The sequence below is a fragment of the Microplitis mediator genome, chromosome 2 (assembly GCF_029852145.1).
Source record: "Microplitis mediator isolate UGA2020A chromosome 2, iyMicMedi2.1, whole genome shotgun sequence".
Taxonomy (NCBI): domain Eukaryota; kingdom Metazoa; phylum Arthropoda; class Insecta; order Hymenoptera; family Braconidae; genus Microplitis; species Microplitis mediator.
Window position 1 is genome coordinate 18,893,629 of NC_079970.1, and position 14,690 is coordinate 18,908,318.

The following is a 14,690-nucleotide window of genomic DNA, read 5'->3' on the forward strand; positions in this document are numbered from 1 at the left end:
AAGTTTACCTGATATCGCAATAAAAATATTTAAATATTTATTCCAAATAGACATCTTTTTGCCATGGGTTCATCAGCTTACAGTCAAGTTTCAGCCGCGAATAATTCAACCGCAAATCAAGTCGTAGTAATTTCCGGTGAATCAGGATCCGGTAAAACAGAATCAACAAAATTGGTAATGCAATATCTAGCTGCTGTAAATCGAGCACCGAGTAATCTTGTTACCGAACAAATTTTGGAAGCTGCACCACTTTTAGAAAGTTTCGGTAACGCCAAGACACCGCGCAATAATAATAGTAGTCGATTTGGAAAATATCTTGAAGTCCATTTCAGAGAGTGAGTGATTGATTTTTCAAATTGCCGCTTAATTTTTTTTAATCAGAACAATTAGTGACGTGTGATGTTTAATTATTTCCTCATATATTTATAGCGGAGTGATAGTTGGTGGGCGAGTAACGCAATATTTATTAGAGAAGAGTAGAATAGTAACACAGGCATCAGACGAGAGAAACTATCATGTATTTTACGAACTTCTCGCTGGCCTTGATCAACAACTAAGAGACAAATACGGTCTTCTTACTCCCGACAAGTATTTTTACCTTAACCAGGTACACTCTTTTAATAGAAACTCGTAAAAAATATCAACAAGTAACTTGTTAATAATTAATTCCAACAAATAACAAAAAAATTACAGGGCGGGAGCTGTCAAATTGACGGAAAAAATGACACACAAGATTTCAAAGCTCTGCTATCAGCAATGCAAGTTCTTGGATTTACTTCCGAAGAACAAGACACTATCTTTAGAATTTTAGCTAGTGTTCTTCATCTTGGTAACGTGTATTTTCATAGAAAGCAAATGAGACACGGGCAAGAAGGAGTTGAAGTTGGTTCGGACGCTGAAATACGTTGGGCTGCTCATCTTCTTCAGATAAATGTCGACGGTATAATTCGGGCGCTCACGACAAAAACTACCGTACGTTTTAGATGTTTTTTATTTGGCAAGTGTTAAAATTTATGTTACAGTGGATAAAAATATAATTTTATGTATTTAGGAAGCGAGAAATGAAAGAGTGTTAACAGCTTTAAATATTGACCAAGCCTTAGACGCGCGAGATGCCTTTGCAAAGGCTCTTTACAGTTCACTCTTTTCTTGGCTTGTCGCTCGTGTTAATCATATTGTCTATAAAGGAACGAAACAGACATCAGCAATATCGATTCTTGATATATTTGGCTTTGAAAATTTTACAGAGAATAGTTTTGAACAATTGTGTATTAATTACGCAAATGAAAATCTTCATTTTTATTTTAATAAACATATATTCAAATTGGAACAGCAGGAGTATGCGAAAGAAAAAATTGATTGGACGACCATTAATTATACTGTGAGTTATTTAATTTATCATTAAAAAGTTACTGTAGGTGTGCGCTTCAAACACGAGGATTTTGAACAATAAAAAATAAACAAAAACAAAACTATCAAAAATTTTATTTTTTTTTAAATTAAAAAAATTTTTTTTTTGACTAATTTATTACAAAAAAAAATAAAATAAAAATATGCACGTGTAGGAAATTAAAAAAACTATGGGTGCAATTATTTGAAATATTTTTTTTTTTTATAATTTATCGTTTAGAAAAGAATTCAAAAATTATTAAGCGGCTAAATTCAGTGTTATAAATTTTTGGTGACTGGCAACTGGCATAAGTTTTTCAAAATTCATTTGGAGTAAAAAAATTTAAAAAACTCGCAAACTGTATGTTCGACGAAACGCAAGAGTTTATTGTATTTTTTTTTAATACAAAGCGGTGGAGGCTTAAACCCAAAGTATTTTTTAGCAAAAAAAAACCGAGTATATTTTCATTTGAAAATTACAAATAAATAGAAACCTCGCGCCATTTTAAATATATGACTAAAAATTATCTCGTAAAAATTTAAGATTAATTGATTAATTAGAACGTGAAATATGCGAGCTGCCAATACCCGAAAAAGTTTTTAAAAAAATAATTTGTGTCATTAAATTTAATTTTGTTTTCAATCACTTATTTCCAAAACTCGTTTTCGACGCGCGCACTAGAGTAACTTAAATTGAATATCAATAATTTTTATTTTAATTAACTAAATAATTAAACTACAGGATAATCTGCCGGTAATTCATTTGATTGCTAAAAAACCAGTAGGAATTCTCCATCTTCTCGATGACGAGAGTAATTTTCCAAAAGCTACCGATCTATCATTCCTCGAAAAATGTCACTACAATCACGCCCTGAGTGAATTATACTCGCGACCGCGAATGAATTCAGCTGAATTCGCAATAAAACATTACGCTGGTCAAGTCTGGTACAACGTCGACGGTTTTCTCGATAAAAATCGTGACACACTGAGATCAGATGTAGTCGAGCTTCTTATCAGTAGTAAAATTCAAATGGTCAGTAAAATGTTCCAACACGTAAGATCTGCGCACGAGGCAAATAAAACAGTTAATAAACCAAACGGAAGATTTGTCACAATGAAACCAAGAACGCCTACTGTGTCAGCTCGTTTTCACGACAGTCTTCAGCAGCTATTGGAGTCAATGTCTCAATGTAATCCGTGGTTTGTACGTTGCATTAAACCAAACAACGATAAATCCCCAATGAAATTCGACATGCCTTGTGTTCTTGAACAACTTCGTTACACGGGAATGTTGGAGACGATACGAATCAGAAAGACCGGTTACCCTGTACGTCTTCTCTTTGGTCAGTTTGTAGATAGATATCGATACTTGATATCAACGCGGTTACCTAGAGGCGCACCCAATAAGGAACTTTGTCGCATAATCTTAGACAAAGCTGCTCCAGCAGACGCTCATGATCAATATCAATTAGGTTTGACCCGCGTATTTCTACGTGAATCACTTGAAAGAAACCTGGAGTATAATCGGGCATTAATTCTCGAGCGTGCAGCCATTACTGTTCAACGGTAAGTTTATTTAATAATCTTTTCTATAATAAAGAAGAACCTTTTTATTATTTCGCGTTAACTTTATAACTGTTATTATATATTATTAATATTTATTTTGTTAGATATACACGAGGTTTTCTTGCACGACGAAGATTCTTAAACATATCCCGCAGTACAGTATTTCTTCAAGCTGTTTATCGAGGGTATCGTGAAAGAAAAAACTTCCGTGCTTTGAAAAAAGGTGCTATAATGGCACAAAAGTTATATCGCGGTAAAAAAGAACGAGAAAATTTCAAAGTATTGAAAGAAGAAATGGCTAAACGCGCTGAAATTGAAAGGGCAAGTAGAGAGCGCGCTAAAGCTAAACAACAACGAGAAGAACAGGAAAGAACTTCGAGAGCTGTTGCCGGTGTTAATCATCTTGAAATTCCAGCGGAGCTGGCATTTATTTACAGTAAACTTGATGGTAAAATATTTATTATTCTTTTTTATATTTAATTATCTTATAGAAATATGCGATGCACAGTAAAAAAGGATTCGTCACAGTGTAAAAAACCGAGTGTTAACAATTCAAGTGTTGAATTTTTAACACTTTAGAGTGTTATTCAACACACTGTTATTATTTTGCTTGACCAACTTTAATCGATTGATTTTTTTAGCACACAAAAATTTTATTTTAGTTGAAAGTAACACCTTTTAAATGTTACTCTCAAATCAACACACGATATTTGTTAAAAATACTCTTGTTCATCACAAAATAATTCTTAGAAAATTTTTACTGTTAACATATACGCACAGAAAAAAAATTTGAGTCGTAAATATTTTGGAAGACAAACGTTTTTGGGAACCAAGTCAAGATTTTCTCGAGCCAAGAGAAAACTGTTTATTTTACACACGATATGTGAAGATTTTGACGAATTCTTTTTTACTGTGTGGCGCGATTTTTACAAAATTTTATATTCCTGAAGATCGGAACGTGAAATGTAAAAAATCTACTGAATCTAGATTTCTGAAATGTTTCTCATAGGCACTAGTATGTTAGCCGAAAATTGTAGCCACCCCCAATTACCACTCAAGTCACCCTTAAGTAGTAGAATTTCATAAATTTTTTCATTTTCATTGCGCGAAAAACGTTCCGATCTTCAGGTACATAAAATTTTGCCATAATATGTCACTTTGTTGGGTGGTCAAAATTTACCATCCGCTCAAAACTTTATATGTGTCTGCGATATAATGCTTCTTGTTATGGCGATAGTGCCCACGATTCTTAACGGATCGTAACTAAATTTCATACACTTATTCTTTGATTGAATACCTTGATCAAGTTCAAAGATTAACAAAAAACAAAAGCAAATTTTTGTTACACGCATTTCAAAGCTCGTGCGATTAATTTTAATTTCTATTATCCAGTCATTTTTCAAAATTTTTTAAACGTTCTATGGACACAAAAAAAAGGACTTCTTAGCGCAAGGAATTTTTTGCATCATGAATTGAAAATAAAAATTTTCTTAACACAAGAAAAAATGTTTTTCCCGCTCCCAGAAAATTTTTATTTTTAATTCATGATGCAGAGTTTCTTAGGGCGGGTAAAAATTTCTTGCGCCACAGAATCCTTTTTTTTTGTGTATCGTTTTAAAAAATATTTTTTAAATAAGAAGCCTTAAAAATTTTATAAAATATAAAAAAAAAAAGCGAATTTATCTTCTGATAACTTTGGAATATCGCACCATACTACTGCATTTTTTTAAAAATCGTTTCTTTTATTTTTAATGATCTCAATTATGCCCAAATAATAATTGTCACAATATAAAAAATTTAATTTTTATGATAAAATAATAAATATTTATTGTAGATTGGCAACCCGTACATACCGAGAGGAATTTATTAAAAGTAGTTGGTTCAGTTACTCCACTTCCTATAACTTACAGTCTGCCATCAGATATTGATCAACATCAATTTTCAAAATTCACAAACATATATTTCAAAAGTCATATTTTTGGTATGAAACGTGAGCCAATAAAAACACCTTTCTTGGCAAAAGCACGTGATCAAGATTACACAGACTCGTTGATGATATTTAAGTTGATTTTACGATTTATGAATGAAAATAATCTCAGTGGTAAACGAGAACACGCCTTAGGAGATTATATTGTCAACAAAGGAATCGTAAACGAAAAATTACGTGATGAAATACTTTGTCAGCTAGCAAATCAAACATGGAAAAATGATAATGATCCCAATAAAGAACGTGGATGGTTACTTTTAGCCAATTGCTTATCAGCATTTCAGCCTAGTCCAACACTATTCAAATACTTTTTAAAGTAAGTTAAGTCATTAAAACATTTATTTTATTGTAAGATTATAAACAAGTAATAACATTACTTATTTTTTTATTATTATTACAAAAGATATGTCTCGGATCATGCGCATAATGGTTACAAGGCTTATTGTCAACGCAAACTCTTGCAAGGCGAACGTACAGTGATACGAATAATGAACAATAATCAATTGACAGCTCATCATGTGCCTAGAAGTTATCCGCCGTGTGTTCTTGAATGGAGGGCAAATAGAAATCGAGTTAATATGGCTCTCAATGTTGGATTTTATGATGGTAATTAATTTTATTTCATTTCATTTAATTAATTTGGTAGTTATGCCGCTTAACGGCTGCACTAAAATTCAAAGTTTAAAAATATTAGTTACTACTTATAAGAGAAATCCATATGGAAATCCAGCCTAGAGTCCTATACTATGTGGGTTCCCACATGGCGTTCTCAGATAGATCCCCATATGGTTCCCTATAGGAATATTAATCTGTTTTTTATTTATACGCGTATCAATAGACAGTAGACATAGAAATCCAGATACCCCGGATTCTATAGATAATACTTATATGAAAACCCAGATTTCTATATGAATTTCCCATAAAGAAATCCATGTCTAAGTTCCTGTGTCAAGTTCCTATACGGGAATCCCAATAGCCAATTTCCTATGTGGGTTTCCTGCATGGGAATCCAGGTACCCAGTTTTCTATGTAGATTTCCTACATAGGAATCCAGGTACCCACAATTTCCTAAGTGGATCTCCCATATGGGAGTCCAAATACCCATGATTTCCTACATGGATTCTTATATAAATCCATACACTCCTATACTAATTCCTATGGATTCTTATATAAATCCATACACTCCTATACTAATTCCTATGGATTCTTACATAAATCTATACTTTTCTATATAGATTTCTATGGGTTCCCATACGATTTTTTTTTGATAGGGTACAAAATCTAGGGTAAAAAAAAAATTAGTTCAGTTTGACAGCCACATGTCAGTCAATTTTCAATCATATCAATTTATGTTTCATATTTTTAGTATCGACTCAAATGGCTAAAGTAGTATTTTACCTCATCATTGGCAGATTAATAAAAACTTAGTTTTTTATATCAAAATTACGAGCTGTGGCTGTGTTTTTAGAATTATCGATTATATAATAGTCAAGTTGTCATTTTTTTTTTTAACAAAAATAATATTATATAATTTATTTGATCATCCAACGTCGCATCTCAGGTTACCCTTGCAAACGTCGTCGAGACCTGGGTCTCATGTCTCGTCGGTGTTCGCGGAAATCGCTTATCTGCTTTAGTTACTCTGTTGAATAATTTTTCTTCATCAGCCTTACTGATGTCCGTTGGCGTACTCGGCACGAAACCACTGATTTAAAAAGAGTATTTATGGCACAAAATAACATTTTTATGTTTAACTTCTCAATCAATTCATTATAAATTTAAATTCTATCAAAAAAATCCATGTGGGATTGCATGGGAACCATAGGAATCCATATAGACAAGTATGAATTTATGTAAGAATCCATGTAGGAAACCATGGGTATCTGGATTCTCATATGGGAAATCCACATAGGAAACTGGGTACCTAGGTTCCTATGTAGGAATTTGATACTTTTTATGGTATTTGTATCAATAACGTGGCGCTTTTTGTTAATTTTTTAAATTCCTAGCCCACACAAAATTCCCATATGAACTTTGACATGGTGCAGATTCCCATGGGAAATCGAAGTGAAAATTTACATGGAAATCCATACTAGATTCCCATATAGATTTGGCATGGTTTGGATTCCCATAGGAACCCATTTGCGAATCTATATCGCTATCTATATTGGAGTCCTACAGGAAACCATATGGGAATCCATCCGAAAACGCCATATGGGAACCCACATAGAAACCTAGGCTAGATTCCCATATAGATTTTTTTGATAGGGAATTCTATGTCATTTGGCGCATCTTGAAATTCATAAACTTTAAAAATGAATGGACATTTCAAAAAGTGTGGATACTAACATAGAAATAGACCATAAATTTATGCCTAAAAATAATTTCGCCTGAATGAAATTTATTATCCATAAAAGCAAATTTTATAACAAATCCGCTGCTACGCACTTGCTAATGTAATTTATCTAAAAACGATACGTAAAAATTTAATAATTGCTCGAGATCTAAGCAGATAATTGATAACAAATTTGACTGATAGGTGAAACGACAACGTGCGCCATTGATTCTTGGACAACTTGTGAAGAATTAGCAAACCTCGCAATCCAAAATCACGGAGTCGATAATTCCGGTTGGACAATTACACTGTGGAATCAATTCGGAAGTCCAGATACGATGGTCACCGAGACAAATGGCTTTGATTATGTACTTGATTTAATATCAGAAATGGAATTAGCCCCGGCATTCCCAGCAGCCAAGCATATGTTCCTCGAACAGCGAAAGAACAACTTCCCGCCAATTAAAAAGAGAGAGGTAAAGTGGGGGATATTTAATATATATAATATGTATTTTAACCGTTACTGGTGAGAGTCAGCAATGGATCAGCATTGTTTATTATCAGCGAAAATGAGAATGCGAGCGTGAGAACTTAACGTCATAATCTGTTTGATTCCTTAGCACACACAAGTCATTCGTGAACTGGAACAAGACTTGGATATACCAGTGCCTGTATTAAAGACCTTCCAGCCGTTGGAAAGAAAACCGGTGACGAAGGTGGTGGATAAGCCTGTTGAACCGGAACTACAAACACCTAGACGACCAGCAGTACCTCCACCTCAGCCACCTGTAGTAAAATCACCTGTTAGTATATTTTATTATTAATTTATTCTAATATTAAATCTTTGATGTTTTAAATCAATTGAATATATTATTATTATTTTTTTTTTTTGCTATTAATTACAGTCAAGAAAGCAGTCCCACGAACCAGTTTTAGAGTCGTCAGGAGAAATGGGACTATCTAGACAATCGGCCTTGAATGATCGTTACTTTGAGAAAGAAAAACAACGGAGTAGAAGTCTAGACAATTTACTTCAATCAGAAATTGTTTCGCCGCCGAGTAAACTCACAAACTTGGGACTTTCTTCATCGAAATTAAATGAAAGATATCACAGTCTTGAAAGAATTGGTGAAGTATCAGCAGTATCTAATTCTGAGTACATGACCCGTTCTGAAGTATCCCAGGAAAGAAAATATAGCAGAATTGGAAGAACTACTGAGCCAAATATTGTTGAAGAAGAAGACTTGACAATAGACTTTGAGTATCCTGATATACAATCAGTCAGCCAAACTGGAAGATCTGAAGATGATAAGAGCAGTTACATAAGATCTCAAACGAGATTTATTAAGTCTCAGTATCCAAGTAAACGAGCGTTGCCTGGTAGTCAGTCTAGTCGAGCGTACATTGAAAAAAGTGAATATGGTGTTAAATCATCGGCTATGTCCGACACCAGCGAAGCGCCATCTCTGGCTTCACATGTAAGGAGAGTAAGAGTTCCAAGTCAAGCTTCAGATGTTGACCAATTTTTGGATGAATTATTCATGCCAGTGTTGGATGGTAATTTGGATGAACTGTCAGACGCAAGAAGTTTGGCCGCAAGTATTAAGGGGACACACACAAATGACAATTCACAAAATCCTGAAACACTTGATGACTTCTTGGATGCCATTACTGATGATCTTGTCATACAAGAATTATCATCAGCTGATTTATCAGCCAAAATTCGTGGTGGAGGAAATATGGATATTCCGAATCAAAATACTGCATTTAATTTTAGTCCGTTGTCACCAGGTATGATGTCACCTCCAATGATGATGCCGATGTTCTCACCACCACCCAGTGCATCACAACAATTGCCAACAGGACAGAATTCAAATTTAAATATGGGGTCAGGGTTTCTTCCAATCCCAATTTACAACATGCAGGGACTTAATTTACCTCAGTATCCAAATTCGCCACCAAATCAAAGTGCTGATATGGTGGCATATCAACAAAATCTTCAACGAGCCTTCTTACAAAGTGCTATGGCACAAAATCTTCAAATTCAACAGCAACTATTGGCTCAAAATCAAGCATTTCAACAGTTACTTGTACAGAATGGTGTCCAACAACAGCCATTAGGATTTACTGATAGTGAACAAACAAATCGTGCCATTTCTTCTCAACCAACGCCAATAAGCCAACGTTTAGAAACAGTAACAGTTAAAGCTCAAGTTCATCGTTCACAAAGTCCACCTAAAAAAAGTGGCCTTGATTTGAATAGAAAAACAAGCGTTGAATATTCAGCCCGTAAAATAAGCGTTGAAAGAAAAATATCAGCAACACCGGAGTTGAAGCGAACAAGTTCGGGTCGAGGTAACATTCAAAGTAACTTTACAAATGTCTTGAGTGAATTGAAAAATCGTAAAAGCAGTACTGAGTGTAGTCCTGGAATAAATAAAGGAGTGCCACCACCACCTCCAATGCCACCACCACTTGACGCTCATGATCCCTCGGAGTCCAGGCCATTTTTGGATCCCTATGGACGCGCCAAAACTGTCCGCATTGGAAAATGGAGATGGCCACCTCCTAGTGATTCAAATGAACAACAAAACCAGGACAGTTTTACTGAATTTAAAATGCGGCAGCATCAACAGCAGCGTAAAATAACTCCTCAGTATCAGGAGTACAATAATACCAATGGGAATATCAATGGCGAGGGTTCGGTTGACTGGGAGGAATTTGAAATAGAAAATGTTATTGCGGAAACTAAAATTGAAAGTCATGCGACCATTCAAACGGCTGTTATTACAAAACATGAAAATCATAAAGAAGAAGGGGAGAAAAAGAAGAAAAAATCAAAGTAAGTTATTTTAGTAAACAAATTTGATGTTAAGGGGGGGGGGGGGGGCTGCTAGCGTGGCCGCCGGAAATAAAAGTGATTTTAGGGAATTTTTTTAATGAAAAAATTGATATTTTTGGAAACTAGAAACAATTCTGAAACTAAATAACAATTAGTATGACATAAGAAATACATGGTAAAATTTTTGGAGTAAAAAATTGAAAATTCAGAAGTTATTCGCAATCTCCCAAAGATTCAAAATAAAAAGTCCCCCTACTGCAGTGATTGTGATTTTTAGTGCATAAAATCAAAAAGACAAAAAAGTTCATTAAACTAGAAGGTATTTCCCGTACCATGACCCTCAGGCTAAAAAAAAAAATTTTAATTTAAAAAAATTGGCGGTTTTTAAAAAAAATTTCAAATTTTGCGCAAAAATTTGATGATTTATGGCCTCCCAAAATTACGTTTTTGATTCGATCGGAAAACTGGAGATTCGTGGTATGAAAAAACATATAAAAGAAGCTGCAATTCGAATCAAATCGATCGGATGATTTGTCTTCGAGTTATAGCTGCAGCAATTTTTAAAAATGTATTTTAGAACGGCCCGTGTAAAAAAATTTTTATTCACAATGAATTTAGATCTAAATTTCATCACGAAACTTAGATCGTGACACAAATATGACTTTCATCATGAATTTGTATCAACAATTTTAATCACAACAAAAATATGACTTAGTCAAATTTTCATCCAAGTGATCCGAAGTTCATTCACTAAATTAATGTTACAATCGAAACTGATTTACGTTAATCGAGTACTTGATAGAAAAAATTTATTGGTAATTTTTGAGTCGATAAACTTGACAAAAGATTTAATTCAGTAAAAATTCAGTCAATTTTCTATCGAAGTCATCCCAAGTCCAATTCAAAAACGTAATAAATTAATTTTATAATTGGTAATGATTTACTAGACGAAAAGTTGGAGTAAATTCGTGATGAAAGTCATATTTGTGTCACGATCTGAGTTTTGTGATGAAATTCAGATCTAAAATCATTAGGAACAAAAATTTTTGTTACACGGGGGCAGTTCTTCAGATGACTGTAACTTAAAAAAAATATTGAGATATCCATTTGAAATTTTAGTTTGTTATTTTTGAAGCTATACACTATCGAAATATGCAAAAAAAATTTGATTTTTTCAAAATTTCGCACTAGTGGTCCCTCTTAATCAAATTGAATGAATGAATGAATAAATAAATTAATAATTATTTAAAAATTTCCAGAGCCGGTTACGAAGTCGGAGCTCAAAGACCATCGCCAGGTAGTATAGGCAAGTTAAAACTCAGCTCGGAGATGCGCCAACGTTTAGAGAAAGTAACCGCAAATCACAGTGTTCGTTCAACCAAGACCACTGAGAAGCCTGCATTGCCTCGTGAAGATGTAAAGGTCAATCGGCTAGAGGACAATCGAAAGCTCCTGCTCCAGCAACAGTTAGGTAATCATTATTAATTTACTTAATAAATCAACTAATTAACTTTTTCTTTTTTTTTTTTTTAATTTATTTCTTCATTAAATTATTAACTGTCTTGCGTTAATTAAATTTGATTTAATGATCTGTTATGATGATGTCAGGCGGAAGATGGGATGATTATGCTTCCACAGCGGACGATACTCAAAGCGTGACCTCTAAAGGTACAACTGAAATGATGACGCAGGTCCATGTTGTGAGAACACAAATTGAGAGAATGGAAAATCGGCCCGTACCTCCGCCGCCCCCCATCTCACCTCCGCAGCCACCAAGTCCACGAGGTGGAAGTATTTACAGTAACAGGTGTGTTTTTTATTTTTTACCTGAAGTTGTCCTACAGGTTTTATTTAATCGCTGATACAAACAACAAAAAAATGATTATCAGTACAACTATGTAAGATAATTTATAAATGTTACTCGTGTCACTTATTTATATATTTTGTTTTTATAGTCAATCCGGTGTACCGCAACCACGTTCTCCACCGGCGCCTGTAGAACCTAAAAATCGAGATAACTTCCGCAATTCACCTGACTCCGATACTCACGATCATTTCTCTAAGAACCAGAACATGTTTAGCCAAAGTAGAGATATTTTTGCTTCTCAAAAACATTTACGTGAAGGTCAAGATCACAGAGAGCAAAACTCAAAAGATTATTACGGCAAAGACAGTACTGATGTCGCAAGTACGACCCGAGGAGATCGAAGTATTGATTTTGATTCTCGTCGCGATATTAATTCCGATATTTTTGATCCTAAATACGCACGTGATTTATATGACAATTCTAAAAGAGATTCTTTTGGTATGATGAGAGATTTGTCACCGAAATCACGTGATAGTTTTGGAATACCGTCGACACGAGAATTTGGAGTCGTTCCTAATACGAGAGAATCATTTGTTGTTGCGAGACAAAGCTTTAAAAAATTAGACCATGATATGGAAAGACGTTCTAGTATAGCTTCGACTCATCAAACTGACAAATTGGAGAGAATTGAAATTGAAGAGTGGCCGGAATTTCTCAAACCTGTTTTGCCGCCACCGGAAAAACCGGAAATTGAAAAAGCACAAGAAATTGTTGATACTAAACTACACCCGCCGACTTCAAATACGCACTTTACTTATAATCGGGTGTCATGGACTCTGAGAGTTAAAAAAGAAGTCTTTGCACCCAATGAAACACTTTCGAGTCCGTTGGCACTTCATCTGGTGTTTTGTCAAGTCGCTTACGATGTCCTGGCAACTTCCAGCATCAGAATCACTAAAGAAGAACGACACAATATGATTAAATTACTTGACAACTACGGAATTACTCTAGATAATCTTCAAAGTACTCAACATAAAATTACGATGAAGAAAAATGTCGTCGATATGGCAAAACAATGGCCTCTGTACTTTGCCCGGATATTTCCTGTATCTGTAAGTTTTTTATTTTTAACAAAAACAAAAAAAATGCACACCTCAAACGCTAATTTAATAATAGTCCAGTCGAGCTAAAGGTTTTTGTTGGTAAAAATTCCTGGCCGACTAATTTTCTCACAGAATGATTCCGAATGTCCTAAAAGTACATCCGAAGGTTTTTTTTATAACAAATTGGTCAAAATTCCGGTTTTACGCAAATATTTAACAAACTACAGCACATAGATAAATGAAACCTTAACAAAATTTAAAGAAACAAAAAATAATTAATAAAAGGAGCCTATTTTTAGGTTCCTACGAGTTGTAATTCGTAAATTATTTAAATTTCAATTAAGCCCGAGTCAAAATTTAAATCGTAGATTGCACGTACTAGACGTTGAAAACGTAAATAGCTGTAAAAACGTATTTTAGACGTAGTTGACGTACGAAAACGTAAATAAGACTTAATAAGGCGTAATCGTAGATACAGCCTTTCGAAACTTTTAATAAAAAATTAAACTTTATGGAAAACATTTCATTGTCAAAAAAACATGCCTAGCAGCCAAAAGACGAGAAATAAAAATTGTTAGCAGCTTTTGAAAATTATTTTGGACCTTGCAGGAGATAAATTTACTGATGGCTCGTGAGTTAGTTTAGAGAGTCTAGAGCTCTCTCTTGCAAAGCTCCAAAATAATTTTCAAAAGCTGCTAAAATTTTTATTTCTTGTTTCCCAGCTTCTAAGTAGTCTGTAAGACCCAATGGAGCATAAGAAATTAGCCATCGGTAGAGTACTGTCTCACAAGGCCCAAAATATACCACAGCTGTTGAGAATTTTTATTTTTGGTCTTCTAGCTACTAGGTAGTCCATAAGACCCGAAATAAAAAATTTCTATTTCTCGACTTCTGACTGCTAACATGTTTTTTTGACAATAAAATGTTTCCGATATAGTTTAATTTTTTTAATTGCAAGTTTTGAAAGGTTGTATCTACGATTACGTATATCTTATTTACGTTTTCGTACGTCAACTACGTCTAAAATACGTTTTTACGGCTATTTACGTCTTCAAAAGTTGAATTTACGTTTTCAACGTCTAGTACATTCAATCTACGATTTAAATTTTGACTCGGGAGATTCTCATCAACTCCAGTTTTTTTTATACATCAATTGTTCTATAATTGAAATTTTTAACCCTTCGTGCGTCACGCTATGAGCGCAGTGCCGCAATTTTTATTACAAGATTGTTTAAAAAGAAAATAAATTTCCTAGTCTTCTGAAATTTTATGAATTCTTCTACTATACTTTTTAGTATCGAATAAATTAATGATAATTATTTTTCCGATACTTAAAATATTTAATAAATAATTTTTTTTGTTGGAAAAACTGAGAAACGCGGCGATTGGCCGCTGACGCGAGTAAACTCGGACGTGTTATTCGAATATTCAGCGCAATGTAGCCAGTTACCATTAGCGACTCATTTCCAGCTCATTTAATTCATTTCTTTCTTTAATATTTTTATTTAATACAAAATTTTAATTTTAATAAAACGAATCCTAAAAAAAGTGGCAATTGTCTAGTCGTATAAACTTGTGTGGTTTTAATTTTGAAAAATCATAATTATGATACTTGGCAACACTGCAATATTAAATACATTGCGGCGCGACAGACGTAGGAT

At 33.9% G+C, this 14,690-nt stretch overlaps 1 protein-coding gene across 2 annotated transcripts in view; it reads left to right on the forward strand.

Moving 5' to 3' along the window:
- The window catches only part of LOC130663554 (unconventional myosin-XV), a 62,913-nt gene that overhangs the window by 18,565 nt on the left and 29,658 nt on the right, over positions 1-14,690 (forward strand). For both annotated transcript variants that reach the window (XM_057462833.1, XM_057462834.1), the window contains 14 exons: positions 51-335; positions 430-607; positions 694-972; positions 1,052-1,381; positions 2,132-2,955; positions 3,060-3,403; positions 4,790-5,258; positions 5,346-5,548; positions 7,482-7,753; positions 7,898-8,080; positions 8,183-10,119; positions 11,379-11,590; positions 11,728-11,926; positions 12,075-13,038. In XM_057462833.1, the coding sequence (XP_057318816.1) occupies positions 51-335; positions 430-607; positions 694-972; positions 1,052-1,381; positions 2,132-2,955; positions 3,060-3,403; positions 4,790-5,258; positions 5,346-5,548; positions 7,482-7,753; positions 7,898-8,080; positions 8,183-10,119; positions 11,379-11,590; positions 11,728-11,926; positions 12,075-13,038 (6,679 nt within the window). The remainder of the gene's footprint in view (positions 1-50; positions 336-429; positions 608-693; positions 973-1,051; positions 1,382-2,131; positions 2,956-3,059; positions 3,404-4,789; positions 5,259-5,345; positions 5,549-7,481; positions 7,754-7,897; positions 8,081-8,182; positions 10,120-11,378; positions 11,591-11,727; positions 11,927-12,074; positions 13,039-14,690) is intronic.